This window comes from Oncorhynchus mykiss, chromosome 11 (genome assembly GCF_057628025.1).
Source record: "Oncorhynchus mykiss isolate SJ-2025 chromosome 11, ASM5762802v1, whole genome shotgun sequence".
In the NCBI taxonomy this organism is placed as follows: Eukaryota; Metazoa; Chordata; class Actinopteri; order Salmoniformes; family Salmonidae; genus Oncorhynchus; species Oncorhynchus mykiss.
In genome coordinates, this window is record NC_143032.1 from 30,177,023 (window position 1) to 30,197,401 (window position 20,379).

General features: G+C 41.1%; 1 protein-coding gene across 1 annotated transcript in view; it reads right to left on the minus strand.

Annotated features, from left to right (window-relative positions):
• LOC110535566 (cadherin-10-like) overlaps window positions 1-20,379 on the minus strand; it is a 63,422-nt gene that overhangs the window by 10,136 nt on the left and 32,907 nt on the right. Inside the window, exons 4-8 of the mRNA XM_021620631.3 lie at window positions 17,670-17,789; window positions 15,755-15,922; window positions 15,101-15,288; window positions 6,584-6,843; window positions 1,647-1,783 (exon numbers count right to left, since the gene is read on the minus strand). Of these exons, the coding sequence (XP_021476306.3) occupies window positions 1,647-1,783; window positions 6,584-6,843; window positions 15,101-15,288; window positions 15,755-15,922; window positions 17,670-17,789 (873 nt within the window). The remainder of the gene's footprint in view (window positions 1-1,646; window positions 1,784-6,583; window positions 6,844-15,100; window positions 15,289-15,754; window positions 15,923-17,669; window positions 17,790-20,379) is intronic.

Genomic DNA, 20,379 nt, shown 5'->3' on the forward strand with positions numbered 1-20,379 from the left:
TACTTTTATCCAATGTAAAAACATAATTTCAAGGATGTGTTGTCTGTAGCCTGCAGAAATACAGAGTAGATGCCAGGGCCCCCCTTAAACCGCATTCCAGTGTCCTTCCCCCTGGAAGTGATTGTCCTAGACTTCCCTTCCCTCAGTATGCCCCTAGTTACTTATCAAAACATATTGGTCATGATTGACATGTTTACCTGATATACATGGGCTGTCCCTACTCGTGATCAGACAGCAAAAACCAAAGTCGGAACAGCATGTTCCCATGTAGTCGAGACATTTTTGTTGCCCCTCCCATTTCCACTCTGATGTGAGCACTCTGATGTGAGGGACTGTCACCAAAGGCTGACCTTTTGATTATGACTTAGCCAAAAAGAAAATGGGGGACCCAGCTTAGCAACACAATAAGGACTATGACTGTAAAACACAAGCTTTATCTCTACTTCCAAGTGAGTGGGTGTGGGTGCGAGACAGGAAGAGAAAGGGACAGGGTGAGCACCTGAACAGGAACCTACACCCATAGTTGAGGCAGAGGCTGGAGTAGACCGCCATTCTATATTTTTTTTTATGTTGTCCCTGCTGCTGAGCCCCATAGACCAGATGAAGCAGATGTTATAAACCGGCACCTGCTCGGGCTAACCTTGGACATCCACCAGCTCACTATAGAGAACAAGACATGGAATGTGCCAGGGACTGGCTACATTAAAGTTTTGGGGTGGATGTCATGCTGCTGTGAACAATAAACTTTGATTTACTGTGGAATTGGAAAGACTCACATTGTTGCAGACTGATTATCCTACACTGAAACATTGATGAATCCATGACATTGTATTTGCATGTTTATTTTAGTTCTTCCAAATACTCGCTCCCGCCGTGAACACTGAACTTCCTAATGAGAATCCCATCAGACAATTGGGTCTGATAAGTGACTCTTTGATGTGGACCTATTGGGTTGGGACAAGGATTGTCCATCCTGGTTGTGACTGTATATATGCGGATGTGGAACGACTGGAGTGGAATGCCTTGGACATCACTCGGAGCCGACGCCAGATTGACCAAGCAAGCCAGCCATCCTGTAGCCTGAAGTGTATCAGCACTTGTGTATGAAGGCAAACTACACACATCCTGGTCCGATCGGTTGGAGCCAGCTACCCAGGAAAATTGTAAGTAGACTTTGTCAATTCTATGTAGTGGAAGATGAACCGATTATAGTGCCGGCTAAGGGGTCCTTGCAGGATTGGCTGCTGGGCTCGGTTGGTTAGCTATAGTGGCTAACATTAGTTATGTGGTGATTTAGTGTTATTTGCACCGTTTTTACTTGAATATTGCACAGATGCCCTTGTTTTTTTTCTTTTTTTTTCTTGATTTTATACATTTAAAAACTTTTGCCAACTTTGCACACTCGTGCCAGTGTGCACATATCTGTGGGACAAGTCGCTGGCCAGTTTTCTCTGCGTTTTAGAGCACGCAATCGCTACTGGGCTGCGGATGTCTTGTTGTCTTATCCTAATTTATCTGAGTTCCTTGGGCTTATAACCACACCTAGTTGGCGTCGTTTGGCCACATTACATTTAGACCTCGGCTGCCTGACACATGCATAGACATTTTTTGCAAAAGAAGGTAAAGAAAAGGGATTATAATCTTACTTATTTCAGTTGCAACAACAGAGATGTTATGCCATTTGGACATCTCCCTGTCGAGGGCTTTCAGTGTTGTAATGGTGCCATTTACAGAATCAATGTTGAACAGTCTTTCCAGATCGGTATGGCGGTCAATGGAGTATCTGCAGAGAAATACAAATACATAATTTTGATTGTGTAAAAATATCTATTTTTTTATATACACATAATCTGGAAAGAATCTGGACATTATTTATTTCCCCATACAGTACACTATTTGCACAAGGCTGTCCCTGTTTCTTGTGATCCATTACATTAGAGAATAATAACACACGACTCTATGAGAAAATACATTACAAATCACACATTTTTGGTCCCCACAGTACATATCATTCCTCTCCTTCTGTTTCTTTTGTCAAGAAATTATGAATCCTTATATACTGCTGTCTCATTTATCACTGTCAACTTACATATTCCACTGACATTTCATAATTTGCAACACAATCCTCCCATGCTGCACAAGCAGAGACCGGGTTGTCTCCATGAGGGAGACAGACAGACAGATACACAAACAGAAAAATACACAAACAGACAGACACGATATGTGTGGAATGGCAGAACAGAGCAGTGTGAATTGATAGAGCAAATGAGGCTCTTTCAGTTTGACTTTGTGCCGCTACCGCACTGGGCTAGTTTACATAATTATGTGGATATAAACAGTGTCTGTATTCTCTTCACAGTGCCACAAACTTCCGCTGGGAAATCACCAGGAGGGACCCATGAATAATTTGCTTTTCTTCCAACCTCCCTTCCTCTCTCCCTCACTCCACACTGACACTCGGATACACGGATGGATTAGATTTAGCCAAGCAAACCATATTTCCACCCCCCCAAAAAACGTATTAGAGGAAACTTTGAATTGTTGTTACAGACTTGATACCACACCAATAATAATGTGTTTCTCTTGCTGCGTTTATTCTTACACCATATCCATCCATTAGGTCATAAAACAATCAAATGACCTCAAACGGCTTTATTCAGCAGCAGAACATCAAATCTACTGAAGAGCCCTTTTCCCAACAATGCAAAGTAAAAAAGTACAAAGAGTAAAAAATAAAAATAGTAACACAATAGATAACAATAACAAGGCTATATACAAGGAGTACCGGTACAGAATCGTTGTGCAGGGATACGAGTTAATATGTTCATGTAGGTGGGGGGAAAATAACCAGGCAATTAGGATAGATAATACATAGAGTAGCAGCAGTGTATGTGAAGTGTGTGTGTGTCTCTGTGGAGAATCATTTTGATGTGTGTGTGTGTGTTTGTGTGTGTGTGTGTTGGAGTGTAAGTATTTTTATTTTTTTTTCACCTTTATTAATCCGGGTAAGCTAGTTGAGAACAAGTTCTCATTTGCAACTGCGACCTGGCCAAGATAAAGCATAGCAGTTCGACACATACAACAACGCAGAGTTACACATGGAATGAACAAAAGATACAGTCAATATACAGTGAGTGCAAATTAGGTCAAATAAGGGAGTTAAGGCAATAAATAGGCCATGGTGGCAAAGTAATTACAATATGGCAATTAAACACTGGAATGGTAGATGTGAAAAAGATGGATGTGCAAGTAGAGATACTGTGGTGCAAAAGGAGCTAAATAAATAAATACAGTATGGGGATGAGGTAGATAGATGGGCTGTATACAGATGGGCTATGAACAGGTGCAGTGATCTGTGAGCTGCTCTGACAGCTGGTTCTTAAAGCTAGTGAGGGAGGTGGGAATCTCCAGCTTCAGTGATTTTTGCAGTTCGTTCCAGTCAGTGGCAGCAGAGAACTGGAAGGAAAGGCGACCAAAGGAGGAATTGGCTTTGGGGGTGACCAGTGAGATATACCTGCTGGAGCGTGTGCTGCTATGGTGACCAGAAAGCTGATATAGGGCGGGTATATCCTCAGAATTTAAGTATATGTGAATGTTTGGGTAGAATCCAGTGAGTGTATAGTCAGTGCAAGAGAGTGAATGCAAAAAAGGATGAAATCAAATTTTATTTGTCACATACGCCAAATACAATAGGTTTAGACCTTACTGTGAAATGCTTATTTACAAACCCTTAACCAACAATGCAGTTCAAGAAATAGAGTTAGGAAAATATTTACTAAATAAACTCAAGTAAAAAGCAAAATAAAAAGTAAAAATAACGAGGTTATGTAGAGGAGGTACCGGTACAGAGTCAATGTGTGAGGTTACAGGTTAGTCAATGTAATTTCTACAAGTAGGTAGGGGTTAAGTGACTATGCATAGATAATGTCAATGTAAATAGTCCGGTTGACCATTTGATTATTTGTTCAGCAGTCTTATGGCTTAGGGGGTAGAAGCTGTTAAGGAGCCTTTTGGACCTACACTTGGTACTCCGGTACCGCTTGTCGTGCGGTAGCAGAGAGAGCAGTCTATGACTTGTGAAACTGGAGTTTTGACAATTTTTTGGGCCTTCCTATGACACCGGCTAGTATATATGTCCTGGATGGCAGGAAGCTTGGCCTCAATGATGTAGTGGGCCGTTCGCAATACCCTCTGTAGCGCCTTACGGTCAGGTGCCGAGCAGTTACCATACCAGGTGGTGATGCAATGGGCCAGGATGCTCTCAATGGTGCAGTTGTAGACCTTTTTGAGGATCTGGGGACACATGCCAAATCTTTTCAGTCTCCTGAGGGGGAAAAGGTGTTGTCGTGCTCTCTTCACAAGTGTCTTGGTGGGTTTGGACCATGATAGTTTGATGGTGATGTGGACACCAAGGAACTTGAAATTCTCGACCCGCTCCACTGCAACCCTGTCGATGTTAATGGGGACCTGTTCAGCCCTCCTTTTCCTGTAGTCCACGATCAGCTCCTTTGTCTTGCTCACATTAAGGGAGAGGTTGTTGTCCTGGCACCACACTGCAGTGTGGGTGAACCGGGAGAACAGGAGGGGAATAAGCATGCACCCCTGAAGGGCCCCAGTGTTGATGATCAGCGTGGCAGATGTGTTGTTGCCTATCCTTACCACCTGGGGTGGCCCGTCCGGAAGTCTAGGATCCAGTTGCAGAGGGAGGTGTTTAGTCCCAGGGTCCTTAGCTTAGTGATAAGCTTTGTGGGCAATATGGTGTTAAATGCTGAGCTGTAGTCAATGTATAGGATTCTCAAATACAGTTGAAGTCAGAAGTTTACATACACTTAGGTTGGAGTCATTACATTTTTTTTCCAAAAACTCCAAACATTTCTTTTTAACAAACTATAGTTTGGACAAGTCAGTTAGGACATCTACTTTGCATGACCCACATAATTTTTCCAACAATTGTTTACAGACAGATTATTTCACTTATAATTCACTGTATCACAATTCCAGTGGGTCAGAAGTTTACATACACTATGTTGACTGTGCCTTTAAACAGCTTGGAAAATTCCAGAAAATTATGTAATGGCTTTAGAAGCTTCTGATAGGCTAATTGGCATACTTTGAGTCAATTGGAGGTGTACCTGTCAATGTATTTCAAGGTCTACCTTCAAACTCAGTGCCTCTTTGCTTGACATCATGGGAAAATCAAAATGAATCTGCCAAGACCTCAGAAAAACAATTGTAGACCTCCACAAGTCTGGTTCATCCTTGGGAGCAATTTCCAAATGCCTGAAGGTACCACGTTCATCTGTACAAACAATAATATGCATGTATAAACACCATGGGACCACGCAGCTATCATACCACTCAGGAAGGAGACGCATTCTGTCTACAAGTGATGAATTACTTTGGTGAGAAAAGAGCAAATCAATCCCAGAACAACGGCAAAGGATGGCAAAGGATGCTGGAGGAAAAAGGTACAAAAGTATCTATATCCACAATAAAATGAGAGTCCTATACTGACATAACCTGAAAGGCCACTCAGCAAGGAATAAGCCACTGCTCCAAAACCGCCATAAAAAAGCCAGACTACGGTTTGCAACTGCAGATGGGGACAAAGATCATACTTTTTGGAGAAATGTCCTCTGGTCGGATGAAACAAAAATGGCCATTATAAAAATGGTTATGTTTGGAGGAAAAAGGGGGGCGCTTGCAAGCCGAAGAACACCCTCCCAACTGTGAAGCGCGTGGGTGGCAGCATCATGTTGTGTGGGTGCTTTGCTGCAGGAGGAACTGGTGCACTTCACAAAATAGATGGCGTCATGAGGTAGGAAAATTATGTGGATATATTGAAGCAACATCTCAAGACATCAGTCAGGAAGTTTAAAGCTTGGTCACAAATGGGTCTTCCAAATGGACAATGACCCCAAGCATACTTCCAAAGTTGTGGGAAAATGGCTTAAGGACAACAAAGTCAAGGTATTGGAGTTGCCATCACATAGCCCTGACCTCAATCATATAGAAAATGTGTGGGTAGAACTGTAAAAACGTGTGCGAGCAAGGAGGCCTACAAACCTGACTCAGTTACACCAGCTCTGTCAGTAGGAATGGACCAAAATTCACCCAACTTATTGTGGGAAGCTTGTGGAAGGCTACCCATAATGTTTGAACCAAGTTAAACAATTTAAATGCTATCAAATACTAATTGAGTTTATGTAAACTTCTGACCCACTGGGAAGGTGATGAAAGAAATAAAAGCTGAAATTAATAACTCTACTATTATTCTGACATTTCACATTCATAACATTAAGTGGTGATCATAACAGACCTAAATCAATGTATTTTTTACAAGTATTAATTTTGAAAAACTGAGTTTAAATGTACTTGGCTAAGGTGTATGTGAACTTAATCCTCTGAATGAACAGCATATATAAAAAAAAGATGCTGATACAGATTAGTTCAGTATAATATGTGTAACCGAGTTGGATTAGTAGCATCGCTCCTCTGCATGACATGCCTCCACATGTGCCATTGAATTGTTAGCTTTATACTGTTAAGCAAGCAGCGTGACCCTCATCACACAATCACTTACTTGACTGGGTTGTTGTCAGCATCGAGGTCCTTAGCTGACACCACACCAACAAAGCTACCTGCGGCTGTATCCTCATGCACCTCGATGATGTAAGGGTTCCTGCTGAACACTGGCGGCTCGTCCACATCCTCTATTGTCACCCGCACCATGGCGTCATCTTTGAATGGAGGGTTGGGACTGTACATGAACCTGGGATCCAGATAAGTGTTGGTCACCTCCACTTTAAATGAGAATGTCTTTTTTCTCTCATAATCCAGTTGCTATGAAGAAAATGAAACAGATGAAACAATAATTATTCAATAGAATGAATATACTATCCTAACCGTAAGTCCTTTCATAACTGTAGGATTATACTTTAATTGATAAACTTGGTGGATTCTTGGTTGAAGTAAAAAAATGAGTGAATGAGTAAAGTACAGTGGAGTTCCCCCACCCACAGTGGCTTGCAAAAGTTTTCATCCCCCTTGGCATTTTTCCCATTTAGATTTTGGGGGGGGATTTGTATCATTTGATGTACACAACATCCCTTCCACTTTGAAGATGAAAACTATCTTTTATTGTGAATAATAACAAGAAATAAGACAAAAAATTGAAAACTTGAGCGTGCATAACTATTCACCCTCAAAGTCAATGCTTTGTAGAGCCATATTTTGCAGCAATAACAGCTGCAAGTCTCTTGGGGTACGTCTCTATAAGCTTGGCACATCTAGCCACTGGGATTTTTGCCCATTCTTCAAGGCAAAACTGCTCCAACTCCTTCAAGTTGGATAGGTCCACTGGTGTACAGCAATCTTTTAAGTCATACCACAGATTCTTAATTGGAATGAGGTCTGGGCTTTGACTAGGCCATTCCAAGACATTTAGATGTTCCCCTTAAAACTTCTTATGGCTGAGATCCCGCTAACGGGATCGATATGACAACAGCCAGTGAAATTGCAGGGCGCCAAATTCAAACAACAGAAATCTCATAATTAAAATTCCTCAAACATACAAGTATTTCACACCATGTTAAAGATACACTTTTTGTTAATCCCACCACAGTGTCCGATTTCAAATAGGCTTTACAGTGAAAGCACCACAAACAATTATGTTAGGTCAGAGCCAAGTCACAGAAAAACACAGCCATTTTTCCAGTCAGAGTGGAGTCACAAAGATCAGAAATAGAGATAGAATTAATCACTAACCTTTGATGATCTTCATCAGATGACACTCATAGGACTATGTTTTGTTCAATAAAGATCATATTTATATAAAAAATCTCAGTATAAGTTGGCGCATTATGTTCAGTAGTTCCAAAAACATCTGATAATTTTGCAGAGAGCCACATCAATTTACAGAAATTACTCATCATAAATGTTAATGAAAATACAAGTGTTATACATGGAACTTTAGATACACTTCCCCCTTAATGCAACCGCCGTGTCAAATTTCAAAAAAACTTTCAGTAAGGCGCTCAGAGACCAAAACAACCCAACCAGATATCCACCACGTTGGAGTCAAAAGAAGTCAGAAATAACATAAATATTCATTTACCTTTGATGATCTTCATCAGAATACACTCCCAGGAATCCCAGTTCCACAATAAATGTTTGTTTTGTTCGATAATGTCCATCATTTATGTCCAAATTGCTCCTTTTGTTAGCACGTTCAGTTCACATATCAAAATTCATGAAGCACGTTCACTAGGAACACACGAAAAGTCAAAGTTCCGTTACAGTCCGTAGAAACATGTCAAACGAAGTATAGAATCAATCTTTAGGATGTTTTTAACATAAATCTTCAATAATGTTCTAACCGGAGAATTCCTTTGTCTGTAGAAATGCAATGGAACAGAGCTCGCTCTCAAGTGAACGAGCGTCACCAGCTCATGGCTCTCTGGTAGACCTCTGACTCATTCCCCTCTCATTCCCCCCTCCTTCACAGTAGAAGCATCAAACAAGGTTCTGAAGACTGTTAACATCTAGTGGAAGCCTTAGGAAGTGCAACATGACCAATATCCCACTGTATCTTCAATTGGGAATGAGTAGAAAAACGACCAACCTCAGATTTCCCACTTCCTGGTTAGATTTTTTCTCAGGCTTCTGCCTGACATATGGGTTCTGTTAAACATTCAAACAGTTTTAGAAACTTCAGAGTGTTTTCTATCCAAATATACTAATGATATGTATATATTAGCTTCTGGGACCAGGTAGCAGGCAGTATACTCTGGGCACCTCTGGGCACCTTATTCATCCAAGCTACTCAATACTGCCATAAGAAGTTAAACCACTTGGGTGTTGCTTTAGCAGTATGCTCATGGTTATTGTCCTGCTGGAAGGTGAACCGCCGTTCCAGTCTCAAATCTTTGGATGACTGAATCAGGTTTCCCTCAAGAATTCCCTATATTTAGTTCCATCCATCATTCCTTCAATTATGACCAGTTTCCCAGTTCCTGCCGATGAAAAACACCCCCAAAACATGATGCTGCCACCACCATGCTTCCCTGTGGGGATAGTGTTCTCGGGGAGATGAAAGGTGTTGGGTTTGCGCCAGACATAGCGTTTGCCTTGATGGCCAAAAAGCAACATTTTTGTCTTATCTGACCAGTGTACCTTCTTCCATATGTTTGGGGAGTCTCCCACATGCCTTTTGGCGAACACCAAACATGTTTCCTTGTTTTTTTTCTTAAACAATGGCTTTTCCTGACCACTCTTCCGTAAAGCCCAGCTCTGTGGAGTGTATGGCTTAAAGTGGTCCTATGGACAGATACTCCAATCTCCGCTGTGGAGCTTTGCAGCTCCTTCAGGGTTATCTTTGGTCTCTTTGTTGCATCTCTGATTAATGCCCTCCTTGCTTGGTCCGTCAGTTTTGGTGGGCGGCCCTATCTTGCCAGGTTTGTTGTGGAGCCATGTTCTTTAAAAAAAATTGATTTAATGGTGCTCTGTGGGATGTTCAGAGTTTCTGATATTTTTTTATAACCCAACCCTGATTTGTATTTCTCCACAACTTTGTCCCTGACCTGTTTGGAGAGCTCTTTGGTCTTCATGGTTCCGCTTGCTTGGTGGTACCCCTTGCTTAGTACTGTTGCAGACTCTACGGCCTTTCAGAACAGGTGTATATATACTGAGATCCTGTGACAGATCATGTGACACTTATATTGCACACAGTTGGACTTTTTAAAAACTAATTATGTGACTTCTGAAGGTAATATGTTGCACCAGATCTTATTTGAGGGATTCATATTAAAGGGGGTTAATTTTTTGAAATAAGTAATTTTTTAACATTTCACTTCACCAATTTGGACTATTTTGTGTATGTCCATTACATGAAATCCAAATAAAAATCCATTTCAATTACAGGTTGTAATGCCACAATTAGGAGAAACGCCAATTGGGATTTATATTTTGCAAGGCACTGTATCTTTATACACTATTTAGGTTTATATTGTTCATACTCACAAAATAAGTGCACTGGACCTTTGCAACTCCTGTTTTAATGGACCAATATAGAGTGCCACAGTACGAGTCATAATACCCATAAAACTTTGCGGTCAAACAAGGAAATGGTTCCAATTGTTTCTCCACCATTAATTTTTCCCATAGGGGATTTTAGAACCACTTCAAATAAAGGCTTTGTATCGTGTAGGCTAACCATGGTGGGACGTTTTGATAACCATGTAAATATCTCTAGGACAAGTTGACTTTTATCTGCCACCCTAGGCGAGACAAAATTATTGCCGTATCTTGCAAAACAAGAAAAGTCTCAGTAAGCAAATTACGTTAAAAAGATTTCTAAAATACTAATTTTCCAGAAATTGAAGTTAGGTTCAATTTAGGTTTTTATTGAAAGTCGAAAAGACGTCTTCAGACATTGAAATCAGGTTCATTTTCGGTTCTGAATCGATGTTGAAATTATGTACATTTTCAGCTCTGAATGAAAGTTGAAAACAAGTCATTTATCTGTTTGGACCAAATCTGAACTAAACATACTGTAGATGTTTATGTTTGGGTCAAACCAAGGCTTGTCCAGACCGGACCAAAAAAAGACTGCTTGTTTGGACAGGACCAAAAAAAGAATGCTAATTTGGACAGGACCAAAAAAAGACGTCCAAAAGATGTTGATGCTGATTCCTGTGACCAATCAATTTGGCTGTTCAAGCTCTGAATATCAGCTACCCAGCTACTGTACATCAGGAGTTATCCTGAGCATATTTGCAATGTGTTTACATAGCAGAAAATGTAGAAGTAATTTTTTTCCTCACTGTGTCAGATCATCAACAATTGACGGAAACAAACTAGAAACCAATGATCATGACAATTTATCCCACGGGGTGAAACTCCTGGAGAGCAGTTGTGAGTAGCCTGATTATCCATTAAATATTGACCATTTTACTTCAAAGTATCCTGTTTTTAGAATATGTTGTTTGTTAACATGTCATCACATTTTTGATTTGATTGGGTGCCATTTAGGTGTAAGTCTATTTGAATGGTGCAAACTGTATGATGGGCTTCCGAGTGGCGCAGTGGTCTAATGCTTCGAACACACCGACAGCGTCATTGCATTTTGGTACACCAGAATTACATTAATTTCCAATGAAACGCTGTGTTTCCCTTGCAGCATTGAGTTGTCGAGGCAGTTGCAGTGCGTTCGGTGTGGTGCATATGTTAGATTTATTGAAAGTTTGCGTCAAACTGAATGCATAGACGGCTTGACAGAAATGGTAGCAGAAGGTGAATGTTGGTGAAGGTGAAACTTTTGTTGCATACATTTCCAGATGATGCTACGTGCTATTTTGCACAATGACACTGTCGGTGTCTTCGAAGCGTAAGGCACTGCATCTCAGTGCAAGCGGCATCACTACAGTCCCTGGTTCGATTCCAGGCTTTATCAGATCCGGTCGTGATTGGGAGTCCCATAGGGCGGAGCACAATTGGACCAGTGTCGTCCAGGTTTGGCCAGGTAGGCCATCATTGTAAATAGGAATTTGTTCTTAACTTACTTTCCTAGTTAAATAAAGGTTAAATAAAAAAATATGCAAAAAGTGCCTGTCTCATAACATTGTCATACATTTTATCTCCAGCCTACTCGGCCAAGGAAACCCATTTCATGAAGCTCCCAACGAACAGTGGTTGTGCTGACATTGCTTCCAGAGGCAGTTTGGAAATCTGTAGTGAGTGTTAGACAATTTTTATGCACTACACGCTATAGCACTTCACACACATCAACACTTGTGCGGCCTACCACTTTGCGGCTGAGCCGTTGTTGATCCTAGACGTTTCCACTTCATAACAACAGCACTTACAGTTGACAGGGCCATCTCTAGCAGTGCAGAAATGTTACAAACTGACTTGTTGGAAAGGTGGCATCCTATGACGGTGCCACGCTGAAAGTCACTTAGCTCTTCATTAAGGCCATTCTACTGCCAATGTTTGTCTCTGGAGATTGCATGGCTGTGTGCTCGTCACCAACGGGTGTGGCTAAAATAGTTAAATCCACCAATTTGAAAGGGTGTCCACATACCTTTGCATATATGTAGTGTATTATTGGACAAATAAAGCCCTCTGCAGCTCCGGAAACCTTTTGTTTTCTCTCATAAAAGTGGTGCACTGAAAGCCATGCCCGAACTAAGCCACGCCTCCGACATAATTTGTATGCCTTGCCTTTTCAAGTGAATTGTAGAGTTACCACAAGACATGTTTTCTCCCCCTACTTTCAGCCTCATGTTACCTGTAAACCATGAGATTCAGGACAATGTATCATGTTAAACTCAGCCTCAAATAAGGCTTTATGTTGTATTATCATTCAAATGAAACTGTTTATGACAACATTTGCCTACGAAACTCTCATTAACATTCATTGTTGGTAACTCTACAATTCACTTGAAAAGGCACACTGACAAATTATATTGGAGGCATGGCTTTCTATTAGTTATTTATGGCCATCCTTGACTGGAAGGGTTGTACCAGTTTAACTGGACCATGGTAGATCTACATTATATTGCAGGTGTGGCTTAGTGGGGGGGTGTATTTTTCAGCAAGTTATTTTTGGCCACCCATGAGTGGAAGTGTTTTACCAGTTTAAATGGTCTATGGTAGAAGTACGTTACTGATAGAGCTCCAGAGTCCATCTGTGGAGATGGGAGAAACTTCCAGAAGAACAACAATCTCTGCAGCACTCCACCAATCAGCTCTTTATGGTGGAGTGGCCAGACGGAAGTCACTCTTCAGTAAAAGGCACATGATAGTTCACTTGGGGTTTGCCAAAAGGCACCTAAAGGACTCCGAGATCATAAGAAAAAAGATTCTCTGGTCTGTTGAAACTAAGATTGAACTCTGTGGCCTGAATGCCAAGCGGCACGTCTGGAGGAAATCTGGCACCATCCCTACGGTGAAGCATGATGGTGGCAGTAGGGACTAGTCAGGATCGAGGGAAAGATGAACGGAGCAAAGTACAGAGAGATCATTGATGGAAACCTGCTTCAGAGCACTCATGACCTCAGACTGGGGCAATGTTCACCTTCCAACAGGACAATGACACGAAGCACACATCCAAGACAATGCAGGAGTGATTTTGGGACAAGTCTCTGAATGTCCTTAAGTGACCCAGCCAGAGCCCGGACACGATCGAACATCTCTGGAGAGACTTGAAAATAGCTGTCCAATGACGCTCCCCATCCAACCAGACAGAGCTTGACAGGGTCTGCAGTGAAGAATGAGTGAAACTCCCCAAATACAGGTGTGCCAAGCTTTTAGGGCCATACCCAAGAGGACTCAAGGCTGTAATCGCTGCCAAAGGTGCTTCAACAAAGTACTGAGTAAAGGGTCTGAATACTTATGTATATGTGATATTATAGTTGTTTATTTCTAAGAAATTAGTAAACATTTCTAAAAACCTGTTTGTGCTTTGTTATTATGGGGTATTTTTTGTAGATGGATTAAAACATGCATTCTTCTCATCAATTTTAGAATAAGGCTGTAACATAACAAAATGTGAAAAAAAGTCAAGGGATTGTTAGGGAAGATTCAGAATTTGTTGGTAACATATGTAAGATGTTTTATATTTATTAAATGTGTGTAAGTTAATTCTCATCAGAATGGTATTTTTGTGTTATTCTGTGGTGAGGGTTGCAGTATCTGTTCTATGTCAAGACTAAGTTGCATGGCCGCTGAGAGGGGAGAGGTCAAAGTGTCATCATGTGTAAACATATCTTTCACTCTCTACCTTTCCCATAGTGGGGAAAGGAAGGTTGCAGTGTCTGGAATCATTCTATGCTCCCTCTTATGTTGTTTCTATCTTAACCTATAGCCTCACCCTCCTCTCCGTGAGTTTGTCCAGGAGTTTGTATTTAGAGTGGGTTGTATCTAAATGACAATTTGATATATGCCTGTTGTAATGGAGGATTGGTTTATGGTTTGGGAAAGGAGACAAAGCTGAACGATGAGTTATGTCTATGCTGTCTGACTATGTGGGTCTTTGCTATTAAAGGAACTCAGTTGCATTGTAAGGGGGCTCTCAGAGAATTCACTGAGAGACACTGAATTTATCTGAGAGTCACAGGGTTGTGATAGAGCTCATATAATTAAAGATGGACTTTTATAACTAACTCTGACTTGTGTGTGTGGTTTGCTCCCATGATTTGGTAAATAGAGGAAATTTCCACGACAGGATCTGAATACTTTTCGAATGCACGGTCTGTGTAAAAAACAACATGTTTTTACACCTCATTGTGTACAGTTAGGGATGTCACATTACTTTTAACATAGTCATTGTGTTGAAAAATAATTTACACAACGTGTTAAATGTGACAACACAGTGACTGTGTTAAAAGGAACACGTCGTCCCTAACTACAAAGAGATGTGTTAAAAAATAACACAACTTGTGGCGTTTTTAATACATCTGTTCTAAGAGAGTAGATGCATGTTGACTTTGGATCCACAATTTGATTGGTCAATTAACACATCTAGGGTGGCTTGTATGGTTTTCAGATTTTAACACATTAATTGCAGAAATTTACACAAAATGTGTTGAAAAATGTACACATCATGTTGTGCCAACACGGTGATTGTGTTAAAAGTAATACATCTGGGATGACATGTTGTATTTCAAATAACTGTGAGTGTACTGTATCAATAACTGGTGGTCAAGTCGAAAAATCTTTATGGCACTTTCAGATATGAAGGACTGCTATCATTTTTCATCTGAGCCTGTGTATTCAGTACGTACGCACCACTTAGGTTCTTCAATTTACATAATTCACTGAGGCTCTGAAAAGCATGGCCCTGGCTAAGAAAGGAAAAGCTAAACCTGGATTTCAAAAGTCTCAGACTCTTTATTCAAATCCCAAGGAGGAATAAGGGTCTCTTAACAGTGAAAAGAATTAAGTACTTTCGTGAAGATGATGATAATAATAGAAGACGGGTTTAGTTCAGAGAGAGGATCACTCTGTCTGCACACAAAGTGGTATCTTGTGATTTGAAGCAGTGGGGTCATAGGCAATTAAAACATGAGAGCGTTGCACTCAGGAGTTTAGGGGCTACCTTTTTCACTCTGATAATGCCCTCCTGTGTATTTTGGTCAGTGATGATGGTGAATATGTCCTGTCCGTCTCGATCGACGATGCTATACTGCATCTCAGCATTCCGCCCCACATCCGCATCGTTAGCCTTGATCCGGCCTATGGCAGCTCCTACTTCAGCTGACTCCAGAGTGCTCAGACGAAATGTATCTGGGGAGATGAGGGAAAACTATGATTTAAAAAAAGAACAGAATAAGCACTGCCATTTTTTGTGCAATTTTCCTTGTGTGGGAATGTTTGGCAACGTTTTCATTAGTTGTGGGAATCCTTCAGAAAGGATTATTTCGTACAGATGGTTCTCTTTGGGACTATGATGCCAGTCCTAACCATAGGCTACATACAGTGCATAGAACAACATCTGCTTTTTGAAAGGACATTAAAGGTTCAGTACAGTGGTGGGAAAAAGCTTATTGGTTATGTCTTAAAACCTTATCTGATATTGACTAGACAGAGATCATAAGTTATTGTTGATAGGCCTACAAGCTAGAATAACCTTTGTTGACTTGGTTCAAACAGTTTTGCACAGTTATAAAGCACATACATGTACTGTACAGTACAGCATTGTGTGCGCCTAAATGAAAAACAGGTCAACAAGGAGAGCGGAATTGAGTCTTACGGTTGGCAAAGCGGGGTGGGCTGTCGTTCTCATCAGAGAGAGTGATGCTGACCGTGGTGGTTCCTGATAGTCCACCCATCTGGCCAGCCATGTCTTTAGCCTGGATCACAACCTGGTAGTTCTCCTTCGTCTCCCTGTCCATGTTGGGCAGGGCTGTCCTGATAGTACCTGAGTTAGAAAATAGACTACTATCAGTACAAATAAGTATGACTGGTGTATGATTGGTCAGGTTTAACGTGAGTTAAAAATAATTTACAAGGACAAGATCTACTTCATTTAGAATAAACAATAATCAGTATTGCCAGTAATAAGTATGAACACAACATATTACAAATCTTGTTGAGTTATCAAATGAAGGCATCAAAAGCTGAACACCAATGTATACAGCTGAAGTCGGAAGTTTACATACAATTAGGTTGGAGTCATTAAAACAAATTTCCACACATTTCTTGTTAACAAATTATAATTTGGCAAGTCGGTTAGGACATCTACTTTGTGCATGACAAGTACTTTTTCATACAATTGTTTACAGACAGAATATTTCACTGTATCACAATTCCAGTAGGTCAGAAGCTTACATACACTAAGTTGACTGTGCCTTTAAACACCTTGGAAATTCCAGAAAACGATGTCATGGCTTTAGAAGATTCTGATAGGCTAATTGACATCATTTGAGTCAATTGAAGGTGTACCTATGGATGTATTTCAAAGCCTACCTTGTGGACCTTGTGACGATGCTGGAGGAAAAAGGTACAAAAGTATCTATATCCACAGTAAAACGAGTCCTATTTGGACATAACCTGAAAGGCCACTCAGCAACAAAGAATCCACTGCTCCAAAACCTCCATAAAAAGTCAGACTATGGTTTGCAACTGTACATGCTGAGAAATGTCCTCTGGTCTGATGAAACAAAAATAGAACTGTTTGGCCATAATGACCATCATTATGGTTGGAGAAAAAGGAGGAGGCTTTGAAGCCGAAGAATACCATCCCAACCATGAAGCACGGGTTGGCAGCATCATATTGTGGGGGTGCTTTGCTGCAGGAAGCACTGGTGCACTTCACAAAATAGATGGCGTCATGAGGTAGGAAAATTATGTGGATATATTGAAGCAACATCTCAAGACATTAGTCAGGAAGTTAAAGTTTGGTCATAAATGGGTCTTCCAAATGGACAATGACCCCAAGCATACATCCAAAGTTGTGGAAAAATGGCTTAAGGACAACAAAGTCAAGGTATTGGAGTTGCCATCACAAAGCCCTGACCTCAATCTTACAGAACATTTGTTGGCAGAACTCTGCGAACTGTGTGCGAGCAAGGAGGCCTACAAACCTGACTAAATTACACCAGCTCTGTCAGGAGGAATGGGACAAAATTCACCCAATTTATTGTGGGAAGCTTGTGGGAGGCTAACTGAAATGTTTGATCCAAGTTAAACAATGCTACCAAATACTCATTTAATGTATGTAAACTTCTGACCCACTGGGAATGTGATGAAAGAAACTAAAGTTGAAATAAATCATTCTATCAACTATTATTCTGACATTTCACATTCTTAAAATAAAGTGGTGATCCTAACTGACCTAAGGCATAGAATTTCTACTAGGATTAAATGTCAGGAATTTTGAAAAACTGAGTTTAAATGTTTTTGGCTAACGTGTATGTAAACTTCCGACTTCAGCTCTATTTACACCACACCAACAGTTCACAGCAGACATTAACCCGCAAATAAATGATCATTGCTTGATTCAGACAAGAGAGGAAACCTTTGATTCACCTCAACTCACTTCTCATTCACAAAAAAACACCCCATCTGAGTGGTGCTGAATCTTTTTTTGCAGAGAGATAATATGCGCACAAGATACCTCATTTCAAGTGTTTGCATGCCCATTTTGCTTGTTGGGAATATTTTACCATTGTCTGAATCCACTGAGAAATAGGGTTGACCCTGTAGAATACTGTACACAAGCTTGGCACTGTTCCCGTATGTTTGATCGTCAGCATCTGTCGCAGTGACTTGTATAACTGACGTGCCTGTGGAGGAGAAGATAGAGTTCATGCACATATCCATAATGGGGAACCCAACCCAACTCAAGTAGCTGTGCCCCTACACAGTCATGTGAAATCCATAGATTAAGGCCTAATTAAATTACTTCAGTTGACTCATTTTCTTATATGAACTGTAATTTGAAATTGTTGCATATTACTTTTACATTTTGTTCAGTGTTGTTAGCTAGGGTTTGAAGTAAGTGTATCTACCTGCCAGTTATAAACTAATTTACACACCACACACACACACACACACACACACGAGAAATTGAGATTGCGTGCTACTGATTAAACACAGACAAATCGAAAACTGTCTTGTGCTTGTGCAGCATCTCCCCTCTCCCCACACATGACTCAAGTTCAGTCAAAATAAACAACATTTCTGACAAAATAAAAATCTATTGAAAGCATTGTTTACTAATGGGGAATGCAGTCAGATTACAGTTCCCCCAGTTCTCTCTTTGCTGAAGTCATATGTGCACGTTTCAGTGCCCAACAGGTCATAGATCTGATTTTTTTCAGATGTCCAGGAGGAACAAGAGAACGATGATTTAGAAGAGGAAGAAGAAGAATATGGGGAAGAATACAACCCAGAGCATGATGCATCATCTTCAGATGAAGAAGAAATCCCCCAAGCTGAATGAGAGACATTTTTGCCAAAGAACAGCAAAACATCATGGTCCTTGTCACCATATGACAACCAGGGCAGGATGGCATCACACGATGTCATAAGGGTGACCCCAGGGCCCACAAGACATGCAGGAACCCATGCCCAGGACATTGTAACGGCATTCCTCCTCTTCTGAGGAGGAGTAGCGAGAAGGATCGTAGGACCAATGCTCAGCGTGGTAAGTGTCCATAACGTTTATTATAAGATATAAACTGAACACTATGAAATATAAAACAATAAACGTGAACATGAACGAAAACCGAAACAGTACCGTGTGGCAACAAACACTCACACGGAAACAAACACCCACAACTCAAAAGTGAAACCCAGGCTACCTAAGTATGATTCTTAATCAGAGACAACTAATGACACCTGCCTCTGATTCAGAACCATACTAGGCTGAACTCAAAACCCCAACATAGAAAAACACACAGACTGCCCACCCCAACTCACTCCCTGACCATACTAAATAAAGACAAAACAAAGGAAATAAAGGTCAGAACGTGACAGACATTGCCTCAACATTCTACATATTCATCACATCAGCCATCAAAAAAATAATCCTGGAGATTACACATTTTTAGGGTTTCCGTAAACATGGATACAATTGGAAAAGGATGGATGAGATTGACCAGCGTCCCTACATAGGGCTACTAATCTTAGTGAGTATGTATAGGTCCTGAAGCGAGGCTACATGCAGTCTCTGGGATGCAGAGATTGGAAGGGTGATTTTCCGTGCCACGATGCCACTGAAAGTCTTTCACACTTTGTCAAGACCTGCAAGACGTGTGAGAGAATCTGGCGGCCATAAGAGTGGTCTGGGAGAAGTGGGTGGAGCGTCTGCCATACCTCTACAACTCTGGGCCTGAAGTAACAGTGGATGAGCAACTGGTTCCATTCAGAGGTACATTTGTATTTTCATACCTGTAATGTAAGTGATTTTCACTGTTAATTATATTATCTATTGCTGTAATATAATTGATTTATGTGATTGTTTTCTGGGACACTAATATTAATTACTGATAGTAATCTATTTTGTCAAAAAGTCACTGTCCTTTCCAGCAGTATATGTCCTGCAAGCCAGCAAAGTATGACATCAAGATATGGGTGGCCTGTGACGTACAATCCAGCTACGCTTGAAGATGCAAGTCTACACATGGAAGAACCATTGGATGTGGGTTTTGCTTAATGTGACAGATTGACTGAGGGGGTACAATGTCAGGTGTGACAATTTCTTCACCTCTCATGAACTCAGCCAGCAGCTCCTGAAGAGGAAGATCAACATGGTTGGCACAGTTAGAAAGAACAAGCCTAAGCTCCCCCTGCAATCCTTGCAACAAGGGGGAGAGAGGCCTTCCCATCAAAGTTTGCCTTCACCCCACTCTAGTTTATTACCTCCCAAAGAGGAACAATAATGTCGTCCTCTTGAGCACACTGCACAAAACAGCTGAGATCAGTGATCATGAGGACAGGAAGCCAGCCATCATCCTGGACTACAACCACAACAAAAGAGGCGTGGAAAACCTGGACAAGGTGATTGGAACTTACAGCTGCAGGAGGATGACTGCCCGCTGGCCCCTGGTCATCTTCCATAACATCATTGATGTGTCCTCATACAATGCCTTTGTGATATGGAACAAGATCAACCCTACCTGGATGCCAGATAAGCGTAACAAGAGGAGGGTGTTCCTGCAGCAGCTGAGAAAGGCACCTGTAACTCCACACATTCAAAGGATAGAGCGCCTCTCCCATACAGCAGCCTTTGCAGGGCTTATGAAAGCTGTTCAGGGGGCTGAATCTTGTCCTAATCCGCCTGAGGCTGCAGCTGGGGCAGGCAAGAAGAGATGACAATTCTGCCCCCAAAATAAGTAGTGTAAAACAAATACTATGTGCTGCACATGTGCG